Source organism: Castor canadensis, chromosome 5 (genome assembly GCF_047511655.1).
Source record: "Castor canadensis chromosome 5, mCasCan1.hap1v2, whole genome shotgun sequence".
Taxonomy (NCBI): Eukaryota; Metazoa; Chordata; class Mammalia; order Rodentia; family Castoridae; genus Castor; species Castor canadensis.
The window spans coordinates 155,065,425-155,088,563 of NC_133390.1; the positions used below are offsets into that span (position 1 = coordinate 155,065,425).

The 23,139-nt window shown below is 51.5% G+C and overlaps 1 protein-coding gene across 1 annotated transcript; it reads left to right on the plus strand.

Moving 5' to 3' along the window:
- Window positions 1-8,811: 8,811 nt before the first annotated feature.
- Rspo4 (R-spondin 4) lies at window positions 8,812-22,030 on the plus strand. The gene is made up of 6 exons (XM_074075253.1): window positions 8,812-8,847; window positions 9,644-9,707; window positions 13,889-14,152; window positions 14,783-14,923; window positions 17,349-17,534; window positions 20,731-22,030. The coding sequence occupies exons 1-6, from the start codon at window positions 8,812-8,814 to the stop codon at window positions 20,832-20,834; spliced, it is 795 nt and encodes a 264-aa protein (XP_073931354.1). The 3' UTR covers window positions 20,835-22,030.
- The last annotated feature ends 1,109 nt before the right edge of the window (window positions 22,031-23,139 follow it).

The following is a 23,139-nucleotide window of genomic DNA, read 5'->3' on the forward strand; positions in this document are numbered from 1 at the left end:
AAGGTCTCAAGAGTTTTCTGGAAATTTGCAGGTATTAAAAAGCCCAGTCCAGTGCTGGAGATGTGGTTCAAGCAGTAGAATGCCTGCTTAGGAAGCCCAAAACTCTGAATTTGAACAACAACAACATAGAAAAACTCAGTCCAGAGGTTGGATGTGATGTCACGTGCCTGTGATCCCAGGTATGCAGGAAGTGGTAGGTAGGAGGATCTCAATTCAAGGCTGTCCTGAACAAAAAGTTCAAGATGCTATCTGAAAAATAACTAAAGCAAAATGGTATAGGGGCATGGCTCAAGTGGTAGAGCACCTGCCTAGCAAACATGACACCCTGAGTTTAAACCCCAGTATCTCAACAACTTTCTCTCCCCATCACAGACGAGGCTTCTCACTGCTTTGACCTGCTCCGTGGGGAGATATATCATTCTCTCTTACTCCATCCCTTCCTCCCTCTTGGTTTATTTGTTCCCTGTATCAGGCAACCTTCTGTCACTATAATGAAGTACCTGAATTGGGCAGCCCCATTGCACTGGGCCTCTGGTGGGGGTATAGGATGACAATGGTGAGGAACTCGAGGTGGAGCAAATTGCTCACCTCATGACAAGGAAATAAAAGAGGAAGAGGCCAGGGTCCCACAATCCCCTTCAAGGGCACACACCCCCATGACTAAGGACCTCCCATTAGGCCCAGCTGCCAAAAGGTTCCACTACTCCCAACATCAGAACAAGCCTTTAACACAGGGGCCTTTGGGGGACACTTATCCAAACCATAGCATCCCTTGTATGTTGGGCCTCCATTTCTTCCTCTGTCAAATGGATGGTGGAACTCTGTGTTTCTAAGGGTCCTATGTTCACTTATCCATCCATGCATACATACATACATACATCCACCCACACACCCACCATACAGAAGCAGAAGGAGGGATTGGGACATAGACAGCTGTCATTTACTTCCCCAATACTCCTGTCACCCCCAAAACTTCCCTATAACCTGTGGATAACAGAGAAGGGATGAGATCAGGTGTTCCTATGCCTCCATCATGCCCTCCATGTGTGGCAGGCACCCTACTTGGGGCACCTCCAAGCCTCATGCCAAATCTGCAGCTCAAATCAACTCAATTGCCTCCTTCAGTGTCCCTTGACTGGGATAGGAAATCAGCCAAATGGTGGCAGTGCAGGCTGCCCCAGGACTGAGCCTGCCCCTTCTCAGGAGGGAGTTTCTGGTCCCAATTCTAGACTCACAAGGCTGCTGTGTTTAGCAAATGGTTTAGGGGAAAAAGAGGACTTGGAGACTTTGTTTCCATCCTTAGACATATGTTTTCCAACAATAGATAAGTCCAGCTCATTCATTCATTCAACAAATACTTGCAGAGCATCCAGTGTGCAGCAGGCAGTGTTGTGGGGTGCAGGAGAGTCATTGGTGAACAAGACAAAGATCCAGGGAAATTTACATTTCTGATCCAGTGTTGTTTCATGTATTGTTCTCAGATGTTCCTACAAGTCTGTGATTTGCCTTTCAGTTTTGTTTAATAAATCAAATAAAATCAAGTGAAAATTTTTTGCTTCTTATTTTCACCCTTATGTCCCTGGAGTCTAGAAAAGATCCTGGCATGTAGTAGGTATTCAGAAAATATTTTGACAGATGGATGGATAGGTGGATGGCCGGGTGGGTGGATGGATGGATGGATGGATGGATGGATGGGTGGAAGGATGGATGACTGAATGAATGGATGGCTGGCTGGCTGGGTGGGTGAGTAGATGGATGGGTGAATGGATGGATGGATGAATGGATGGGATGATGGATGGATGGATGAATGGATGAATGAATGGATGGATTGGTGGATGGGATGATGAATGAGTGGGTGGATGAATGGACAGTTGGATAGACAGATGGGTGGATGGATTAATGGCTGGATGATGGATGGACGGATGGATGGATGAGTGGGATGAAGGATGGATAGGATGGTGAATGAGTGGGTAGATGGATGGACAGGTGAATGGATGGATGGATGAATAGGATGATGGATGGGATGTGAATGCGTGGGTGGATGGATGGACAGGTAGATGGGTGAATGGATGAATAGATGGATGGATGAGTGGGTGGATAAGTGAACAGTGGGCCCTTAGAAGCACTGAGTTTAACCATCCATTTGACAAATGAAGAAACTGAGGCCCAGAGACAGAGAAGGACTTGCCTGAGGATCCACATAACTGGACAAAAGACATCGGGGTCTCTCTCCCTTGTACTAGAATGTGAGAGGAGGAGGGAGCCCATAGAGAGACCAGACCCAGAATAGGGGCTCTGAAGATGCTCACGCTGAGCATGGTGGAGGGAGGCCCAAACTGGATTTCCATGTTTTTGTCACCTGTTGGAACCTGTGGATACCAGGGTGCTGGCTAAGAGGTGGGACTACCCTGGAGACTGACAAGGTGCAGGGCTGAGGCCGCTCTGCCTCAGCCAACCTGACATTTATACTCAGCCCTCTTCCCTGATGCTCTGGGCACCTCACTCCCTGGGGCTGAGCCTTTTCCAAAGCAGCTTTAATTTCATGAGGCAAGGGAGGTGCTTAGGTTGGTATATTCCAAGGTTTAAGTTTTCCCCAGTACTTAAAGAATAATAGCTACCTGTTACTAAGACTTCCTGGCTTTGTTTCTGGCTTACTTCTGATAGCTGTGTGAGCCCAAGCAACTCAGTTGCCTTCTCTGTGCCTTCATTTCCTCATCTGTAAGAGTGCTTATAGTTCCTACCTCTGAAAGCTGTTGCGACAGTGTTTCCTGGGTGGGAGCTCACAGCAGCTTGAGGCTCTCGAATGACTGAGCATTTGCCACCTGATCATACCACACACAGAGACTAAGGAGAGTTATTCCCCCCATTTTACAGAATGGGAAACTGAGGCTGAGAAATGTCAGGTTGAATTTTAACCCAGGCTGCCCATGCACCTGACTGCTCAGACACTGCCTCTCTTCCTGCCGTGAAACTCTGGGACTCTGGAGGTCCCCAAGGGACAAAGTCACCCTCCTCCATCCTCGCCTCAGCCATAGCAGCTCAGCTCAGCCCTGCTTTGTTAATCCCCATTCAGCATCATACTTCATTTTGGGTAAAGGGGGCTTGTGTGACCAAGAAAAAGTTCAAAGCCTTCTACCAAGACTGAGCCTTTGTTATTTGGGCTGGGACACTGAAGCATGGGGTGGTGAGGGCTCTGCCGAAGGTCCCACCATGAATGAGGCCAAGGCAGGATGGGAAGGAGGCTCTGATTCCTCCCAGAGTCTATCCATGGGGACATGTGCACAGGAAGTGGAGCAGTAATGTGGGTAAGACTGCAGAAACTGGTACCTTTCTCGGTCAGGCTAGTCTTGGGAATCACGGGCTTTCAGTTCCGCAGAGAGTCCTGAAGCTCATGTCCTCCCCAGGGCTCTTGGGTTTGGACCAGTAGGCCTCACCCACTGACCCCTTGCTGTGACATTGAGCACCCTGATTGGCTGAGGTGTTCTGCCAGGCTCCCAACTATTCCACACATCTTACTCAGGCAAAACCTAGACTTTCACAGCCTCCCAAAGAGCCACAAGAGGCCTCCATAGCCATAGAGGCACCGAGGAGTCATAAGGTCTCCAGGGGGGAGGAAGGGAATTAGCAGCTGGTGCCTCTTGCTCCTCAATATTGAGGGACATTTTCTACACAGGTCTTCTAGCACTTTATGACAATCAAGTGACAGGAGACCTCCCCACCATCACCCACCCAGACCATCCTACTGTGGAACAAAGCCACAACTAGAACAAGCCAGAACCTGTCTAAGTCACTCTCAAGTCCTCACTGAGCAAATACTGTGTACCAGGTATTGTCATTACAGAAGAAGAAGCTGAAGCACAGAGTTTTTTAGCCTCTCATTCAAGGTCACACACACTGCAGACGTCTCCCTATGGATGAAAGGAGCTGGCTTTCCCAGTATCTTTTGAATGAATGGCAGCTACACATACCTGACCACTGCAAGACAGTCCCTTACCTGATTTCACATACTCACCAACGTTGTGACATTTTCATACACGCGACAGTTTTATGACACATCCACAGACAGGTTGGGATGTGACAGTTTCCACTCAGGACAGCATCATGGCAATTCTGGTTTATGGAGAGCAGGGTCTGACTTGGGGGTCATGGGTAGGAGAAGCACTTGGAGGCTGTGACTCCCTCCCCCACGTTCAAGTCTCATCAGCGCCTCTCCCACTGTGAAGCTTGCTGATGACCTTTTTCTTCCTAAATACAATGTTTCTGAAGATCACAGTTCAGTTATTTCTCCTGGTAAGTAGCTAATAGGGGGCAAAATGCCCAGATCTGGTTTGGTGAGGGGAGCAATGCCAGGACCATCAGCCTGCTGTGGCCTGCATCCACCCCCCATTAGCACCCCAGAAGAAGGGCCAAGCAGCCCAGGATAGGGGTTCAGACCTTCACCATGATTCAACCCTGGGCATTGGAATCCTTTAGGGGTAGATCTCAGTGTCAACACACACCTGCCACTGTCCCAGGGGCACACATGGTCCCACCAACCCTTTTCCTTCCTGTCATGCGGAGTTTCACAGAGACTGCCCCAACTTGGGCAACTTTGAGAACTGCTGCTCCTCTTAGTATCTAGAATATCACACAGACTGTACCACTCCTCCCATCTGTCATCAGCTGCTTACTAAGAATGAGTCCTCTCAATATGAGCTCTTAGACGGATTGAGCACACCTCTTGAAATGCCCTGTGTCTGCAGGGGAGGGAGGAACTAGGAGAAATGCAAACAGTATGGGTCCATCTGGGGCAGCCTGCACTGCCTCTGTTTGGACAACTTCTGGCCTCAGTTAAGGTCAAGTGGACACTGAGGGAGGCCGTGGTCTTGGCGCCTCACTGTGAACTGTTTATTGAGTCCTTGGGGATTTGGGGGGCTGTTGGTCTGCCAGGAGGATTAAAGGGGCACACGGGTGCACTGGCAAGAGGCAACGTGGCCTTGAAATGATCTAGCAGTCAAGCGTTCCGCTTCTTCCGAATCTGTGGCCCTCTAAGTACCTGCAACCAATCTTCGAAGACTCCATCAGGCTAGGAATTCTAGCCATGCATTGCTGGGGAGTCTCCAAGCCAGGAGTCATCTCCAGTGCCCCCCCCCTTCCTGGGGATGGTGCAATCTACCCCCCAGGCAGGAATGTGCCAGGGGCCCTTCAGAGCCAGCCTCCAGCAGTCGTGACTGCCTTCCATATGTGGCGGTCTGAGCGGGCAGGCGGGTGTCCAGATGTTGTTTATTTCCCTTGGTCATCAGTGACAAGTGTCCCCCATTGCTGGGAGAAGGGGGCAGGGTCAGAGATTCACTGCCCATCACTCTCTGTGGGAGGCCCTCTTCCATTTTTCTGGATTCTTCCCAAGGACAGAGCAGGGGTCAGGGCAGGGCCTGGCCCTCCTCAGGCTCCCTGCCTTAGGGCAGGAGCAGTGGTCTCTTTCTGTCCTTCTCACCCCCCAGAGAGTCCTGCAGGACAGCTGTAGTAAATCCATGATCCACCATGACAAACGATCTCATGCAAGGCATATGCCCTGGGCATACCCCGGGTTATGAAGAAACTCCACCCCAAAAATGTTGACATCAAAATAAACAGCTCTGTGCTGGTAGTTGAAGGAATACCAGAGTCGCGGACCGGATGGAGGCCAGGCAGGTGGTGAGAGTCATGGCAGTAACACTGATGTCATTGAGACCCTCTTAGCTGTCAGGTCCTGTCTGGCTGTTCCCAACATACCTGGGAGCTCAGCCAGCAGGATTCCTGTGTCACAGGTGGCAAAATTGACACACAGATTAGGGCACTAGTTCAGGGTCATACAAGTAGGGCTAAGCTGGGATTTGAACCCGGATGGTCTGGCTTTGAACCCTGGCTCCCATTAATATTTCTCAAAGTGTGGCCTTGTGACCAGCAGTCGGTGGGACCCCATGAGCAATGCGGATTCTCAGGCCCCTCTCAGACCTCCTGCATTGGCACTCTCTGTTTTCACGATCTCCCCCAGGTGAATCTGGTGCATGCACAGGGTTAAGAACCCCTGTTCTGCCAGGTATGGTGGCTCATGCTACTCAGGAGACTGAGACAGGCAACCTTGGAACATCGTGAGACCCCTTCTACATTGTCTACATGAGTGATGTCAGGGGCAGACAAAGCTCCAGTGTGAGGAGACCTGGCAGCTGACCTCTGCTCTCAGCACCGGGGCAGTAATAGGGAGGGGGGAAGACTGTGGCAAACTGCAGCACATACGCACCAGTTATATAACCCCAAGCAGTTACTGCCCTGTAAGAATGAGGCTCGGAGCTGGCAGATGTTCTGGCTTTTTCCGAAGAAGTTCCAATTCCAGCTTTTTATGTGAAATCTCTTGATTTTGTAAATATTGGCAATCGGTCCAAATTAGTCTTAAAAAAAAAAGTGGGGCTGGAGTTCTTGGCCTGGGTACTGGGATATTTCAGTGACAGGCTTTCTGTGGGCTGCTGAGGGATGAATGTGTCGGAGAACACATAAGTCTCCCCAGCTGTCACCCTGAGCCTTGTGAGGCCCTCAAAGAAAGCACGGCAGAGTGAAGGTAGGTGGGAGGCATGGCCTTGCACGGACGACCTTAAATCCACTCCCAACACCCAAATGGAAAAAATGGAGGTTACTTGTGAACAGTAAGCATTGGCTTCCATCAAAACAAGGTGCATGGGCCTGATCTCAGGCTGTCGGTGACCCTGACCTTGGGACCCTTGTCTGAAGAGCATGGGTCACTCCTCGTTCTCAGGAGAAATGATAAATCTGCCTTCACCTGAGACCAAAGCTGCCTATGAGTGTCTCTGCCATGGGCTCTTCACATTCCTGGTCCATGCTGTCCACCTCCCAGTCTTGCCAATGTCCCTGGCCTCTGCAAAAGACAGAAAGGGCCACATGGTGGTTCACTGTCCCACTGCATGTCATGATGGTGAGGGGACAGAAAGGAGCACAGGTGTACAGAGGACACACATCCTGTGTGCTCAGCACTTGCTGCTCTGTCTGCATGCTCCTCATAACAAGGCTTGTGAGGCTGGGAGTTGTTGGCACAGTTTTTCAGATGGGGAAACTAAGATGTACAGAGATGAAAGGACCTGACCAAGGTCACTCAATGAGTGGGGAGCCAGGATTTCCACCTGGGAACCTGCACCATGGCACATGTCCTTAGATTTTCAAGACCCTTGTGAACAGAAAACACACCATCCCCTTCAACATGGTCACAACAGCTCCAGTTCTCAGCTGCTGCTGTGCTGAACTCTGAGCAAAGAGCCTTCCATGTGTCGCTCTAATCATGGCAGCCTCCACTTCACAACTTAAAAAAAAATGGGGTTTATTGAGGAAAAATGCCTTGCCCATGTGCATACAGTGTCCCAAAAGTTCATAGCCAATGAGCCTCTAGCACAGGACCTGACATACAGGAGGGGCTCGGTGACTATTTGTTGAATGAATGGTTGATCACTCAACCCTGCTTTAACGTATATGTTGAGTCATCCTAAGCCTGTGTCACTTTGTAAACTCTTGAGTCTGGCGTGATTATTGTTCTCCAGAAATGAACATCCGAGGCTCAGCACATGCCCCCAGGTGCTGGGGAACGCCAAGTGACTCAGATGTCATCCAAGCCTTTCTACTGCTGGCACAATGCAGGGCCATAAATATGGGGCCAACTGGCCTTTTGATTGGGGGAGGATGTCTTAATTATGGGAGACGGTTGCTAAGGGAAATTACATGGGGTGCTGTTTGTCTACTCTGATATCCCAAGAAAATTCAGGAGGTTGCAATTAGAGCTCAAATGTTTTTTATTTAGAAACACACATCTGAGCTGGGACAGAGCAGTGATGGAGGCCAAGATCCACCTGAAGCATAAAGAAGGACCTCTGGGTTTCCAAAATGTGTTCCCTGGAACCTCGGGTTCCTTTGAGGGCACCATGGTGGTCAAGTTGGTTACATGGTGCCCTGGGGCCCTCTACCCTGCCAAAGCAGAGTTTCTCCACTATGATCTGTTTCCTATCTAGTGAGCTACATCATTTTGATTGTAAGTTGAAAGCAGAGAATTAGCTCAAGCGGAAAAGTGACTTTCTTTGGAGCTGTGGGACCAGCCAAGCCTTGGGAGGGACAGGAAGGCGCTCAGAAGCTTGTCTGTCTTTTGGAGCCCATGTTTCTTCTAGTTGCTGCTTCTCCCCCTGCATCTGATTTGTTTATTTTTTCTCTCTCTCCCTCTGTTTCTGTATTAGTCAGAATTCATTTGGTTGCAAGTGACAGAAAACCTAACTTGAAGTGGCTTGAGTAAGAAGAAAACACATGGGGCCTCCAGTGCACAGCGGGCTCTTTGTAAATTTGTCTCTATTTGCTGACTCTGCTGCCACTGCCCGGCCTCCATTCACAGAAGGCACTTCCTTAATGTGATGCACTCATTCCTATCAACTTAAACAAAAATCCTGACACTAGCTCCTTGTTGGCATCATGCCTATTTCTGAACCAACAGCCACTGAGGTCAAGGGGACCTGATATTTTGTTTGCCCAAGTTAGGCAAAGCGTGTTAGGGCAGAGCTGACTCCTTCTGAGCCTCAAGTAAGACAGTGTGGAGGGCTGGGCCTCTGCTAGCGCATAGCCAGGTATGGATGCCAGTGCTCCCCGTATCTTGTGGAAGAGGCATGCACTGGAACAGGTCACCATCTCCACCTGCAAATGCCCTGAGGTCAGAGGTCAGCTCAGACCATGTCTGTCGTACCAGAGTCAGTCTACAGAGCGATGGTAATTGGCCCAGTCCGGCCAGGGTCAGAGTCATATAGTACAAGCATGGTTGCTGGTCCCAATGCCCAGGGGAAGGAGACTGTGAGTAGAAAGACACTTCCAAAATGACTATTACATTTGTCTTGAACTTGTCAAAAATGCACATTCCTGAGCCCAACGCAGACACTTTCTAAGCTTCCCTAGGATTCTGATGCACAGCCAAGTTTAAGAACCATCAAGTTTGGCTCTTCCTGGAGCAGTGCTTCACAAAGTCAAGTTATCATCACTAATTCTTCATAAAGTGAGCACTCAAGACCCTGTGCCCATGACCTTTGGGAAGACATTGCTGTTCTTTCTCATGAATTTACAAAGACGTGAGGAAAGGGCAGATGGAGACCATTAGAATTCAAAATGTCAGAGGCAGCCATACAACCAACAGGCACTAGAGTGTACCTAACCCTCTACTGGACCAGGACTGCAGGACCTCCCGCTTCAACCCTGGAGTTGGAGGATGTTAGTTACCATCTGTCCTGTGCTCATGGTGCACATTGACACTCTCCAAAGTCCTTGTCACTGTTGGGTTCTTTTGCCTTCAGCAGGTTGAGTCATCATGCTACAAATGGTGCTGTTAACTCTAACTGGGGCTTCCTTGGGTGTGAGGGGATTTCACTTGGGGACAGTGCCACCCCTTCTGGCCTTGGGTTCTCCAGGGAAACTAAGAGGTGATACCCAAGGTCTCCTGATAAGAGTTTCTCTTTGTTGTGATCTCAGTGCCCTTATCCCATATATATTGTTATATGGTGTCATTCCATCCCAGGCTGTGAGCAATATTCTAGAAAGGCAGTGTAGGGCCGACTGGCGTGGGCCATGCCCTACTGATCTTGTGTGACACCCACAGGTCATTTCCCCTCCACCTGAGATTCCTCAGCTGCAACATGGCAACACCACCCAAGATGGCGCAAGTCAGTCCACTAACTCAGCTTGCAGGAAACACCACTTCATCTTTCTGGAATCAAACATAATTTGTCGTTTGAAATATTCTACCCTGTAGCAGGGATAGACCTCAAGTCAATTGCAGGTCCCCTTGTCCTTTGTCAGTGGGGTCGACTCTCAGCTCCAGCAGGCTTCCATAGTGCATAGCAGGCACAGAGGAGGGTGCCCTGGTCTTCACTGACATCATGGTGCTGACCTGCTGGCTGAAGACCTGATATCAGCATCAGTGCTTGGCATCAGAAAGATCCAGTGGCCTATACAGGGCTGGCAAAAAATCTCAGCGTAGGTGTGAATGCCCCCGTGATGTCTTGCATATGGAGCTATGGCTCCAGCCATCAGACAGAAAGAAGGGGAGACTAGCCCAGGCAGTTCCTGGGTGATGCCAGGACACGCCCACTCACATCCCATTGGCCAGTTTTCAGGCAATGATCAGATAGCTGCAAAGAAGCCTGGGAAATGCAGTTTTTGTTCTTGGACAATGGTGAGCTGCACTAAAAATCAGGATTCTGTTCCTAAGGGTGAGGGGAAGAGTGAACAAGAAAGGTGTCAAGTACAGTGCCCAGGGGCATAAATCTCCACTGCTTTCAGAAACCCCTCCCATCTCTAGAATTTGTCCCCTTCTACTGCCCAGAACCTCAGCTTGAGGACGGGACAGAGCTTGGGGTGAGGAGCTAGAGGAAGAAAGGAGGAGAAAGACTATAATTTTTTTTCTTTAAATGGATTTTTATTGTGAACTATTGAAAACCTACACTCAAGAATAAAAAACAATATAGTGACATTTGAGTACCCATCAGCCTCTGTGATCAAATCTTTCAGATTTTAAGACGTTAGGTATTACAGATACAAATGAGATCTGAAGCCTTCTTCCTCAGTCCCTTACCCCATCTCCAACACCAGAAGTGCCACCATCTTGAATTTCCTTCAACCCTTTGATGTCTTTCATTCTTCACCCACGTTTACGTGTCATAAATGTTACCCAGTGTGGGTCTGCAGGCTTTTGAACTTGATAGAAAGGATTCTTACTCCGTGATTCATCCTACATTTTGCCTTTTCCTCTCGGCGCTGTCTTTGAGCTGTGTCCACAATGATAACTATAGTTCTGCCTTAGTCATTTATCCTGGCTGGGTTGTGTGTGTGGTAGCTGACTGTGGTGTATGATTACACCACCATGTGTTTATTCCTTTGACAGTGGGTTCGCTTTGTGCAATTGTTTGCTATTCAGTCATGCTGTGATAAACATCTTTGTACATGTCTCTTTGTGCACATATGCAAGCATTTCTCTAGGTTGGTGGTTCTCAAAGAATGCTCACCAGATCAGCAGCATTGGATCACCTGGTAGTCTGTTGGAAATGCAGATTCTCAGGCCAGGCACAATGGCTCACACCAGTAATCCCAGCTACTATGGAAGCTGATAGAAAATGCAGGTTCCAGGCCAGTCCAGGCAAAATTAATGAGACCCCCATCTGAAAAACAAACTAATAGCAAAAGGGCTGGGGGCATGGCTCAAGTGGTAGAATGCTTGCCTAGCGTGTGTGAGGTCCTGAATTCAATTCCCAGTATCAAGGAAGGAAGGAAAGTAGGGAGGAAGGGAAAGAGGAAGGGACAGACAGATTTTTGGGCCCCACTCCAGACCTGCTGAGTCAGGATGAAATCCAGCAATCCATACCATAATGCACCCTCAGAGCCATGGTGTGCTGGGGTGGGTACCAGAAGCCATACTCCTGTCTGCACAGGCACATCTTCAAATTACTGGATATTGCCAGATTTTTCTGTAAAGCTTACATACCTATCAGAAGTAAAAGCTTCCTCTCATCCTTGCCAGCCCTTGGGAATATCAGAATGTGACATTTTTGCCACTTGTATGGGATGACCTGGCTCTACCCAATCTGTCCATGTCATTCTCTCTCTGGTCCCAGGAACCCCTCTTACAGCTTTACACTTTCTCTTGGTCCTCAGGTCCCTGTCAGTCAACAGTTTTGGAAACACAAAAATCTTCACTCTGTTCTCCTGCTGTATTTTCTCTTCCCAGAGCACAAGAATGGCCGTCACAGCCACCCTTGCCAGCTGTTGGGACCATGTCCCAGTGTGCACATTAGTTTCTGTGTGACCGCCACAAGGGCCACTGCATCAGTAGACTCCTTGATTGTAAGCAACAGAAATAGAGTAATTGGGACAGCATGGGGCTCGTAGAATCAGAGAGCTGAAGATCAGGGTTGGGGAAGGCAGCACTACTCACCGCGGGGAGAGTGACCTGGTCTGAGCAGGGCCATGGACCCCATTCCCATGTGTCCCTTTACTTTCATGTCCCCCTCACTGACCTTCCTCAGCTGTCTTGAAGAAGAGCTGGGGTGCTGGAGGAGAGACTCAAGTAGTAGAGTGCCTGCCTAGCAAGTGTGAAGCCCTAAGTTCAAGTCCCCATACCTTCAAAAAAAAGAAAAGAAAGAAATTGGAGGAGGAGGATTAGGTCAGTCATCCAGCCATTACAGGCGTGGTGGCACATGCTTGTAATCCAAGCTTCTCAGGAGGTGAAAGCAGGAGGATTTCAAGTTGTAGACCAGTCCAGGCAAAGTTAGCAAGACCTTGCCTCAAAAATAAGATCCGTACAAAAGGGCTGAGGGCAAGGCTTAAGTGGTAGAATGCTTGTCTCGCACGTGCAAGACCCTGGCCTCAACCCCCAGTACTGCAAAATAAATAAATAAATACATAAATATATAAATAAATAAGAAAGAAGGGCTGGGCCATCTCAGTTTCAATGCTGGGGGGGGCACTACGATATGCCCTTCCCAGTGACACACACAGGGAATGCCTCAGTGAGGGGGGTACTGCCCCAATAGGAACAGGAGAGGGGCTGGGAGCTGGGAGGCCAAGATGTCCCCTGCTGGGTGGCCCTGGGGCTCAGATGGAGCTCAGGTGAGCCAAAGTGTGTGGTGACTCATTAAATGATCTGACCTTGTTGGTGTTAAGTGTGAAGTGCCTTGATGCTTCCCACATGCTTCCTCTAAGAAGGTACGCTGTCCTTTCCTGTCCCTTAATGTCGCCTGGTCACTTTCTGACTCTCCCCACCTGCCCCAGTACTCTACACTGCTGCCTGTCACTGCTGCACACCTGCCAGACTAAGCCTTGGCGAGGCAGAAGCCCAGGCCACGTGAGCCTGGCTCATGCTACAATGGCCTTTGCCACTCTGGACCCCTCGTACTTGCCACGGACAGGCAGGCTCATCGACCACTGTCCCCTCTCAGCTTGGCCCTGCCTTCTTGGTCACCATCTTTGCTCAGAGAAGTGTGGGAAGAGGCCATAAGTTTCTGTCTGGCTAGGGCATGAGAGGCTGGCACCTTTGAGCAGCCCTGGCCCAGCTCTTGAGGGTTTCCTTTGCATGTCATCACTTAGTTTAGAAGTTTGGGGACAGGAAGATCCATAGCACTACTCACTGCCCCCCAGCTGACAGCCCCTTCCTAGGGACCCTAGATCCCTGCCTCCCTATGAGCCTTTGTGACCCACTGTGAGCCTTGGAGGGGCTGTCTTTAGGTTCTCATGTCCCCAGCGTCAGCTCCTAGATCCCAATTCTGGAGCAACAAAGATTTCCTCCCCTCACCTTCCTGCACCAGGTGATGGCAGGAGTCCTTGCTGTGTGACAGTGAGGAATGGAGTATCATTCAGAAACTGGGGGAGCATGAGGGCCTCACCCAGAGTCAAAAATGCACACTGCTTTAGTAAAGGTTAAGTTTGTGAATAATATAAACCTCAAATAACACAGGTTTAAGCAAAGCAGACGTTGAGTTTTCTTTTGTGTTAAAGGTCTACACCTGCAATATAGGAGTTTTACCTTCTTTGGGGACACAGGTACCTTTAATCTTATTTCTTTACCATTCTCAGGGCATGGTTTCCATCTCATGATCCAAAATAGCTGCTTGTGCTCCAACCATCATGTTCATATTCCATCCAAAAGAAAGAATGAGGGGATGGCAAGGCTGAAAACATGCCCTTGTCTTTTAAGGCAGCTTTTCAGAAATTGCACAACAGTATTTACATTATATCCCGTTGGCCAGATTTTGATCACATGGTTATGTCTAGTTACCAAGGAAATTGCGAAATGTAGTCATTTGTTGGAGTACCCACGCACCCCGCTAGTGTCGCAGTAAGACAGTCTGAGTGGCTCACACGCGGTTGACCAACTCTCACCTTTACCTCCCTCCCTGTCCGCACGCCGGCCCCGGTCTGGCTGCAGTAGGCGCTGTCCTGGGAGGCAACTGCACAGGCTGTGTCACGTGTTCTGAGGAGAATGGCTGCTCCACGTGCCAGCAGAGGCTCTTCTTGTTCATCCGCCGGGAAGGCATCCGCCAGTACGGCAAGTGTGTGCACGACTGTCCCCAGGGCTTCTTCGGCATCCGCGGCCAGGAAGTCAACAGGTGCAAAAGTACGTGGCCCCTCCCTTGTCTTCTGCTGGCTAGCGCTGGGCTCCTGGACACCCCCACCCCACATCCCGCCCTCTCCCCCAATGCAACCTGGGGGGAGTAAGAGTGTGCCAGAGCCCAGCCTCTGACACCTGCTTGGCTCCCGCTGGCACTGTGGCCTTCAGCAAGTCAACCCCTCTCCACCTTCCTCTGCACTCGTAGAGCAGAACCTTCCCTTCCACCCTAGCTTGCTTTGCGGCACTGGGCACTTTACCCACCTTCTCTGGCTCTACCTAGGGGAAGGACTCCTAACTGCTATTTTCCCTGTGACCTGGGACAAAACATCACTATCTCTGAGCCTCGGTGGAAATGGAGCCAGGGAGTCCTCACCTCCCATCCCAGATCTGTGGAATGACTTCAAGCAAGTTGCTTGCCCCTCCCCACTGAGCCTCAGCTCAAGGGAGAAAGGGATCTGCGTTCACAACCAGCCCAGTGTGACCCTGGCCAAGCCTGGGCTCAGAGGCAGCGCTGTTTTCTAACCCCAGAGCTGCAGAGCCCATGGCTGTGCACAGGCCCTCCCACCTCAGGCAGACCTATGGGGCCCCCTTCCCTGGCAGCCACCCTTATCCAGGGTGTCCCCGGCTCTGTTACAGAATGTGGGGCTACGTGCGAAAGCTGCTTCAGCCAGGACTTCTGCATCCGGTGCAAGAGGCGTTTCTACCTGTACAAGGGGAAGTGTCTGGCTGCCTGCCCACCAGGCACCTTGACCCACCAAAGCACACAGGAGTGCCAGGGTGAGTGGGGGCCTCCTTGGTGTGGCCTTGCCTGCACTCCCAGGAGCAGAGGCTTGGGAAGAGGTCAAGAGACTGGGAAACCATCCACCAGATGTCGTGATGGGAGGCCCAAGCCCACCATGTTGGGTCCCCAGGGACCTCCTCTGACACACTAGAGCTGAAGTAGCCAGCATGAGCGTGGTTACTGTTACTACCGACATGGATCGATGTTATTACCCAGAGGGCAACAGAAGATGAGCGGTGGTTTGAAAACAGTAGAACTGGGGTCAAATCCTGGCTTTAAAACTTACATTTTGTAATCTCAGCAAGACACTCAAGCTCTCTGTCCCTCCATTTCTCTAAATGTTAAAAAGCAATTATAATACAGCATAGCACCTAACCCTCTTGGGAGGGGATGTGCTGAAGATTAAAGAGTAAATGCAATCTAAAACTCTTAATATGGCAGCTGGCACACCGTGAGCACTCAGTAGATGTTCACTGTTGCTATTATGGCAGCTCTGATTATTACCCACCAGCTCTTCCTAAGACACCTGTCTGTGCATTGTTCCTTCATGTCTGCCCTCACAGGGGGACGTCCTTGGCATTCTCACCTGACCCACACATCTCTGCCCAGGCATCTCTCCTGCACACATTCACGGTCACTCCAACACCTGGCAGCTCCCTTCCTGAGCAGCAGCTCACACCCCCCGACCTTCTTCTGGAGATCCCCTGCCCATTCCAAGTCCATTGTTGCTCCAGGGTTCCTTTAATCAGTGACCAGCTCCCTGGCCCCTGGGTTGCCATGCATGAGACCCCATCATCCCTGGTTCTTCTCATCCTCTGTCCAGCCTAATCTTGTCCTTCATTCACTCAAGAGCATCTGCTATGGCCGGGCACTTCCTAGGTGCTGGGGACATGTTAGAAGGCAAAAGACCACCTCTGCCCTGATGGACAGGACATTTCGGTGGGAGACAAGAATTGAAGCATAGTATGTCAGGTGGCAGAAAGAACTTTGTTGGGGTAGGGAGGACTGGAATAGCATAAAGCTCTGAAGCCCACTCAACATCTGTCTCCCCACCCCCACCCACCATGTCTCACCACCTCTGTGGCTCCTTGCCCCAGTAGCTGGATTAATTCAAAATGACAATCTGTTCAGGTTTCTCTGCTGCTCAAAGCTCTTTGGTGGCTCTTGGTGACCTTGGGAAGAGCTGGCCCAGACCCTAAGTAATCTGGTCCCATCTTCCCCACTCTCCCCTCTTCATTCTGCTCCTCCCTGGGCGAGGTCCTGTCCAACTTGCCTGTCCTAAGAGGGCATGCTGAGCCAAATTGTCCCGGGGACCTCTTGGAGCTAATCCTTCTACCTGGACACTTTCTGCCTTCCCTGGGCCTGGCACCTCCCCACACCCCAACCCATTTCGAGTCTCAGTTCAGGGGTGTCCTCCTCTTGGAAGCTTTCTTGTCTGCTGGGCTGTGGTCCTGTCTTCTCTGGACTCCCACAGCTGCCTATACCTCCCATTACTGCCCTGGGCCCTCCCAGCCTGGCTTCTGGAGACAGTGATCTCCAGAGGAAGACCAGGTCTGTCCCGTATGAAGCTGCCTCTCTGCACCCAGGACAGCAAAGGCATGCAGTCGGTACTCAGTGTGGATTGTGAGATGAACGTATCTCAGGGCAGCACCATTGTCTGAGGTCTGGAGACCTGCTGTCAGCCTCCACTGTCCTTGAACTTGCTGTGTCAAGCCCTTACCGTGTTCCCATAGAAGTCTGACCTGCCCTAGCTTCAGTGACCTAACCTGCAAAACGGGGGCATTTGCAACTACCTGTGCTCTGTGCCTACCATGCAGGGACTCTTAAACGGATCAAATGTGAAAATACGTGTTATGCGTAGATTTTTAAATTGCCCTCTACTAAGAACTGTTGTGTCCGTGACTTCATTCTCCCTCACATCAGCCCTGGGTAGCTTCTGCCTTCTACCATTGATCAAAGGCCAGGTTCAAAGACAAGTCCTGCTTCTGAAGGCTCCCCAGTGACTATCCAGTTCATCCCCTGCTGCCCTCCAGCACCTTCACCTCCACTCTTGTGACTGGGCCTCTCAAACCTAGTCATCCAGGACCCCAGTTTCCCATCCACCCTGGATGGAACTGACCTCGCCTCCACCTGCTGAGTTCTGCTCTCTTCTTTTAACTCCCATGTCACCTCCTTTGGGAGGCCTTCCTCTTCAAAGCTAGACAGTCATCTCTGGCTTCCAGCCCATAGCAGTCTCTGCAGGCTTTTGTAAATCTCCATCCCAGGCAATTATGGACATTTTCAAAGTGTCCCCTCCACTTCTGGCAAGGACCTGCATCCCCTGCAGCAGCAACTAGAGAGGGTGTCTTCAGACCCCCAGACTCTGCCCTTGGCCCTGGAGGGTCCTGCCACCAGTTGACTTGTCTTTCTCTTTGCCCACAGAGGAGTGTGAACGGGGCCCCTGGGGCAGCTGGAGCCCCTGTACACACAACGGGAAGACCTGTGGCTCTGCCTGGGGCCTGGAGACCCGGGTGCGGGAGGCTGGGCGAGCCAGGCAGGAGGAGGCAGCAACCTGCCAGGTGCTGTCTGAGTCAAGGAAATGCCCCATCCAGAGGCCCTGCCCAGGAGGTGAGCTGCAGCAGGAGGGTTGGAGGAGGGACACTTGTAGTATCCAAGAAATGGTGCCTTCACATACAGCACCAGCAGGGCCATTCCCAGCCAAGACCTCGTGTGGTCTCCCAGGGTCCTCACCAGGGCAGCCCCAAGCAGCAAGCTTGCAGGTCTCCTCGGCCGTCCCAGGGCCCTCCCCTATTAATAATGAGGACGTTGGATCACACCCTTTACCTATGTGAGATGAAATTCGTGGAGAAGGTAGCCATTAGCACAGATCATTTTTAAACCTCAGTATAATGCCCAAGCTGTAATGTAAGAAAGAAAAGAGATTTCATGATGGGAGCACAAGACCCAATACACAGAGAACACTCAGCCCTGTCACTGTGGTCAGCGCCTAGAGTGCCTGGCTGCATCACCATCTGAGATGTGATTCCCAAATGGTGGCTGATGCTTAGTAAAGTCCACGCAAACTCTCTGACTTCTTGCTTGACCCACATGGACAGTGTGGGAACTCAGTGACATGTTCAGAGCCCCTTGGCAGACAGAGCACAGCTCTGCACAAGCAAGGTGCCTCTCCACCTGCATGCGGGGCGGCGGGGGGGGGGGCCAGGATGTGAACCAATTGGATGCAATGGAAACAGCCCTTCTTTGTGGGGGACTATCCCACACACCACCGCCGATCCCGGTCCACTGAGATCCCCTTTGTTGTGGTAAATGACCACTGCACAGATTTCCAAAATACCCCTGGGGAACATTAAGAACCACTGATCTAAACAGAAGAGAGGCCACAGAGTGTGGCTGGTAAGATGCCACCATACATAGTGATAACACAGAATTAGCAGCGTTACCGTGTGCTGGGTCAATGTGCCAGCTTTTTACAGTCACTGACTCATTTGACCTGCACAGTGATGCTGTGAGATAGGTATTATTATCCCCCATTACAGAGAGGAAGATGGAGACCCAGAGTGGTTGAGTCACTTGCCCAAAGGTTACACAGCAAGGAAGGGGTGATCCTGGAAGTCGAAAGTAGGCCAGTGCGCAAAGGCATAACTAAATCGTGGTCAAGAGTAAGAGAACAGGAGCCCCAGAGCCAGGCGTTTCAACTGAGACTGTTTCCAGAATGATGTGCGGTATGTTGGTTGAGCAAAGATGGAGCTTCTGACAGTTGTGGTGGGCAGTGGGGACACAAAGTGAGACTGCGATAAGACCAGAGAAATCAAGAGAGCACAGACTGGGGGGTCAGACATACAGCCAGATGGTTGGTTGGTTGGTCATCTGCAGTGCGTGTTACTGGACCTAGAGGGGAAGACTGGATAGCTGAGAGGACGGCTGTTTCCCAGATGATGGTAATGATGTCAGCAGCTGCAGACACCCCTGAAGTACTTGTCACGTGCTGGGTGCTATGCTTTGTAAATATGGCTCCTTGGCACCTCACAACCCTTCAGTGGCTCCTCATGTCATCCTCAGTGCACACACCTCCTCCACAGAGAGTTTCAAGGAGTTTCTGCCTCCCTGGAGGCTCTTTTTCACATACCACAGAGAGCACATCTTTCTGAGTCCATCTTGCTTGTCTGTGGTTGCTTCTGTAGTGTCTGCTCTCCTTACAAGGACACGCTCCAAGGACAATGAGGTCTTTGCCTGCCTTGTTCTTGGCTTGTCCCTCTGATGCTCCAAACAGGGCCTGGCAATAGGCATCCAGTTAACTTCTGTTGGATGAGTAGATGGGTGGATGGGTGGGTGGGAGGATAGGTGGACAGATGGGTGGGTGGGTGATTAGGCAGGTGAGTGGATAGGTGGATGGATTGGTAGGTGGGTGGTTAGGTGGATGGATAGGTAGATTGGTGGGTGGGTGGTGAGGTAGGTGAATAGATAGGTAGACAGAGGGGTGGGTGGGTGGTGAAGTAGGTGGGTGGATAGTGGTGGATGGGTAGGTGAGCAACTAGCAGGCTGATACAGGGCAAGGATGGGAACACAAAACCACTCACCCCACAGTACCACCTTCAAAGCTGCAAGGGCCATCAGGCAGTGCCCACACCTGTCTCCAGATGCTGCCCTCACTTGGGGTATGCACAGTGCCCCCTGTAGGCTCAGGGGTGTGGGGAGCCCCAAAGGTGAGCATCCTGGCCTAAGTGATAATGCTGAGTCCATCCTGCAGAGGGAGGACCTGGGGCTGGAATGGTAAGTTGACTCTGAAGAAGGAAGCCAGCCCTCCCTTGCTGTGGGCTCTGAGGTCTCAAGTGCCCGCTGTGCATCCTTGAGTCATCAGTTCCAGCGGGCACACAACCCCCTCAGGGAAGTGTCTGAGAGGGGGACAAAGAATGTGTGAAATGGGCTGGGTGTGGAGGCGCTTTGTAAACCAGAAATTTAGGCTGGCCTTGCTCCCAACCACACCTCAGCCTTCTCTCCCATCAATAATAATAATGACAGACAGCTTAGAAGGGCTCCGGGGGCCAGGCAGCCAGTGCAGAGAGGTGCAGGGGACTCAGACCTGCTGTGGGCCAAACAGAGGAGGCCAGCACCCAAGTGAAGTGAACAAGGGGAAGGGGGCTGACTGGGGCCAGGAAGAAGAGGGACCATCTGGGCAGGTGGCCCCCTGCTGGAGGAGATGGACAGAGACCACTACCCCACATTTGCTCTTAAAGAGAGTTTGCTGGCCTCTGTCCACAGGTCACTCGGCTCATCTCTGCCTCCTAGAAGGAAGGCACAGGACTGGTGTCCAGCAACTCCAGGTCAGGATGGGCTACCAAGCAAATTGGTCCCCTGGCTGGGCCTTGTATACCTCATCTGAGAGAAGGGTTTGATCGGGTGTCATGTTGAGCCTTTTCTCCATTCCACCAAGGAGAACTGGGGCAGAACTGGGTCTTGGGTGTGCAGCCCAGCCCCAACCCACCCTGCAGTGACAGCAGTGCAGGGGTCTAACCCCACTCCTGCCTGTCAAATGGGGGTGAGGAGCTGGGGCAATTTTAATATCCACACAGCACTTGGGGCTGTGAGCAGCCACTACTGTCCTTACTGGAGGCACAGCCTGGGTGTGGGGTGGGAGGAGCTGGGACAGGGCCCCCAGTAGAAGGTGGTGAGTAAGGCCAGCACCCCAGTTCTTCTGAGCCTGCTGGTGGCATGTGGGCAGATGCCCTCATCTCTCAGGGTTGTGGAAATCCCAGACATACCCAGCCTTTCACCTCAGAAACAAAGCCCTGTGCTCTCCTTACAGAGAGAAGCCTCGGGAAGAAGGGTCGGAAGGACCGGCGCCCGCGCAAGGACCGGAAGCTGGACCGCAGACCCAACGGGCGACCACACCACACAGCAGCTCAGTGACCACAGCCCTTCTGCCTCCATCCAGTCCTTGTCCTTCACATGCTGCCGCCTCCATCCAGTCCTTGTCCTTCACATGCTGCCGCCTCCTCCTTCTCTCTTGTCCATCTCCCCTGCTCTTTCTCTACCTTTCCCTTTTTCTCACTTTCCTCTCCTCCCTTTCTTCCTTCCCTTGCTTCCTCTTCTTTCTCTTCATCTTTATCAGTCTGCTTTTCTTTTCCTCCTGTTTTTCTGTTCTTCACCATGTCCTCCCCCCCCCACCACCACACACACACATACCCACCCCTTAAGAGAGAGCCCTTGAGCCTGTGCCCTCCCCTGCGGCTCTCTCAACTCCTTAAAGAAGACAAACATCTTTTTCTAGGCCTTTCCCTGACCCCATCTTGACCCTACCTTTGCAGAGAAGCAGCTTACAAGAGGCAGGACTGAGCACAGCATGGGCAGAGTCCCCAGAGTCCAGCTTCTCACCAGAAAAACCCCAGAACTGGTGACCACAAGCCCTTCATCCTCAGGCCTGTCCCTGGAGGCCATTTACACAGCCCTCAGCCACTGGCTTCCCAAGGAGGCCACCTTGGGAAGAGGTTTTGGGCTTCCTGAGGCCTAGCTGGACACCTTGCCCCAGCTGGTTGTGAAAGAACCAGCGTAGCACCTCTAGCTAGATGACCAGCCCCAGCCTGCTGTGCACATCCTTCTGGAAGCCACCTACCACACCCCTCAGCCCTTACCCTTGGCTTCTCTTTCACAATGCCAGTGCCCCTTCTCCCCCAGTGACTGTCTTCCATGGGTTTTGGGGACCCACACTCTGGATGAGGTCTGCTGTCACCCTGAGGGAACATGCATCTCATCCCAGAGGCCACTGAAGCTTAATGGGGCTGTGAGATTGTCCAGGCCACTCCCTTCCTCACCCAACACCTCCTACCCTTTGTATCCATGGGGAAACTGAGGCCTGGGGAAGTAAGATGAGGAGTCACCCTCTCTGCTCTCACTTGGTGATTTCCCCGCTCAGAGTATCACATTTGAGAGGAAGCCAAAGTTCTCCCAGGGAGACGTGAAGGAGATTGCTGGTCAAGAACCAGAGAAGGACCCCATGTGCCCACACGCTCCACGGATCCCCTGCATGTTTACGTTTCACTGTGACATCCCCAACTCCCAGGCTGGAGGAGCCTCCAGCTGAGACCAAGTTGATCAGCAAGTTCATTCTTAACCCCTGTCATTTGCCTCCTAGAAGGATCCCAGACCCCCCCACCCCCACCCCCACCCCCTCCCCCCACACACAGGGCCAATTGCACTCCTGAGGTGGCCAGGCTGGGATAAGGCCCAGGTAATGAAATATCACCTCCCTGTCCCAAGGCAGCACTCCTCATACCTGCCCTCCACCACCAAATGGGGTCCCCCAACACTGTTCCCAACCCCCCAAGGCCCACCCTCACCCTTACCACCCCCCTCGCCTGCCAGGCCCCAGCTTCTCCTCTGCAAAGGTTGTGCCTCTGAAAAGCTCTCTTTTTTTTTTTTTTAAATAAAGAGAAAAGAAAAAAGAGAGTTGTAAATGCTTCTTGGGCATCAAGTGGGTGTTACAAAACCATGACGCTGATGAGTTTGCAGGAGCAGAATAGAAACCATGTGGGGTGGTTTTCCACTGGAATGCTGGGCTCAGGGTCGGGGGTGTAGGGACAGGAATGGTTGCAGTGGTGGGGGGGAGGGCTGAAGAGGAGGGGCCTTCACCCCCCAGGGTTCCCTAAAGAAGAAAGCGCAAATAGAGGCAAAAGAGGGCATCACCATGCCCCAGCCCCTTGAATCTCAGAATTGGCCCCATGACCTCATCTGTGCTCCGAGTGACTTGTCTGAGGGCCAGGGCCTCCAGAGCAAATCAATTCCACAGAGCCATCAGGACACGCTGGGCTGCTGGTGACAGGGCTTCAGCACTGGGAGGCAGAGAAGTGAGTCCCAGTCTAGCTGTGGGTTCTGGCTAAGCCATTTCCCCATTCTGGGCCTTGGTTTCCCAATTTGATGGATGAAGGAGAGGCAAGGCTGGATTAAATCTATAGCTTTTATCTGGGACACCCAACGGCATCCTCTGGGGGAAAATTTTTTAATTCTGATTCCAAGGCCCCTCTCCTACTAATTATGAACAATTTTAGGAGCAGAGAGGGCAAGTGGATTTATGAACTTACTCATTCCAGGGCAAGCTGGGGGAGGGGCGCCCTCCCATGACTTCTAGCCTAGAGCCCCAGGGTCTGGATTTGAGGGCAACTCATTGCTTGGCAATCTAATGAGGGGAGGGAGAGAGAGGGAGAGAGAGAGAGAGAGA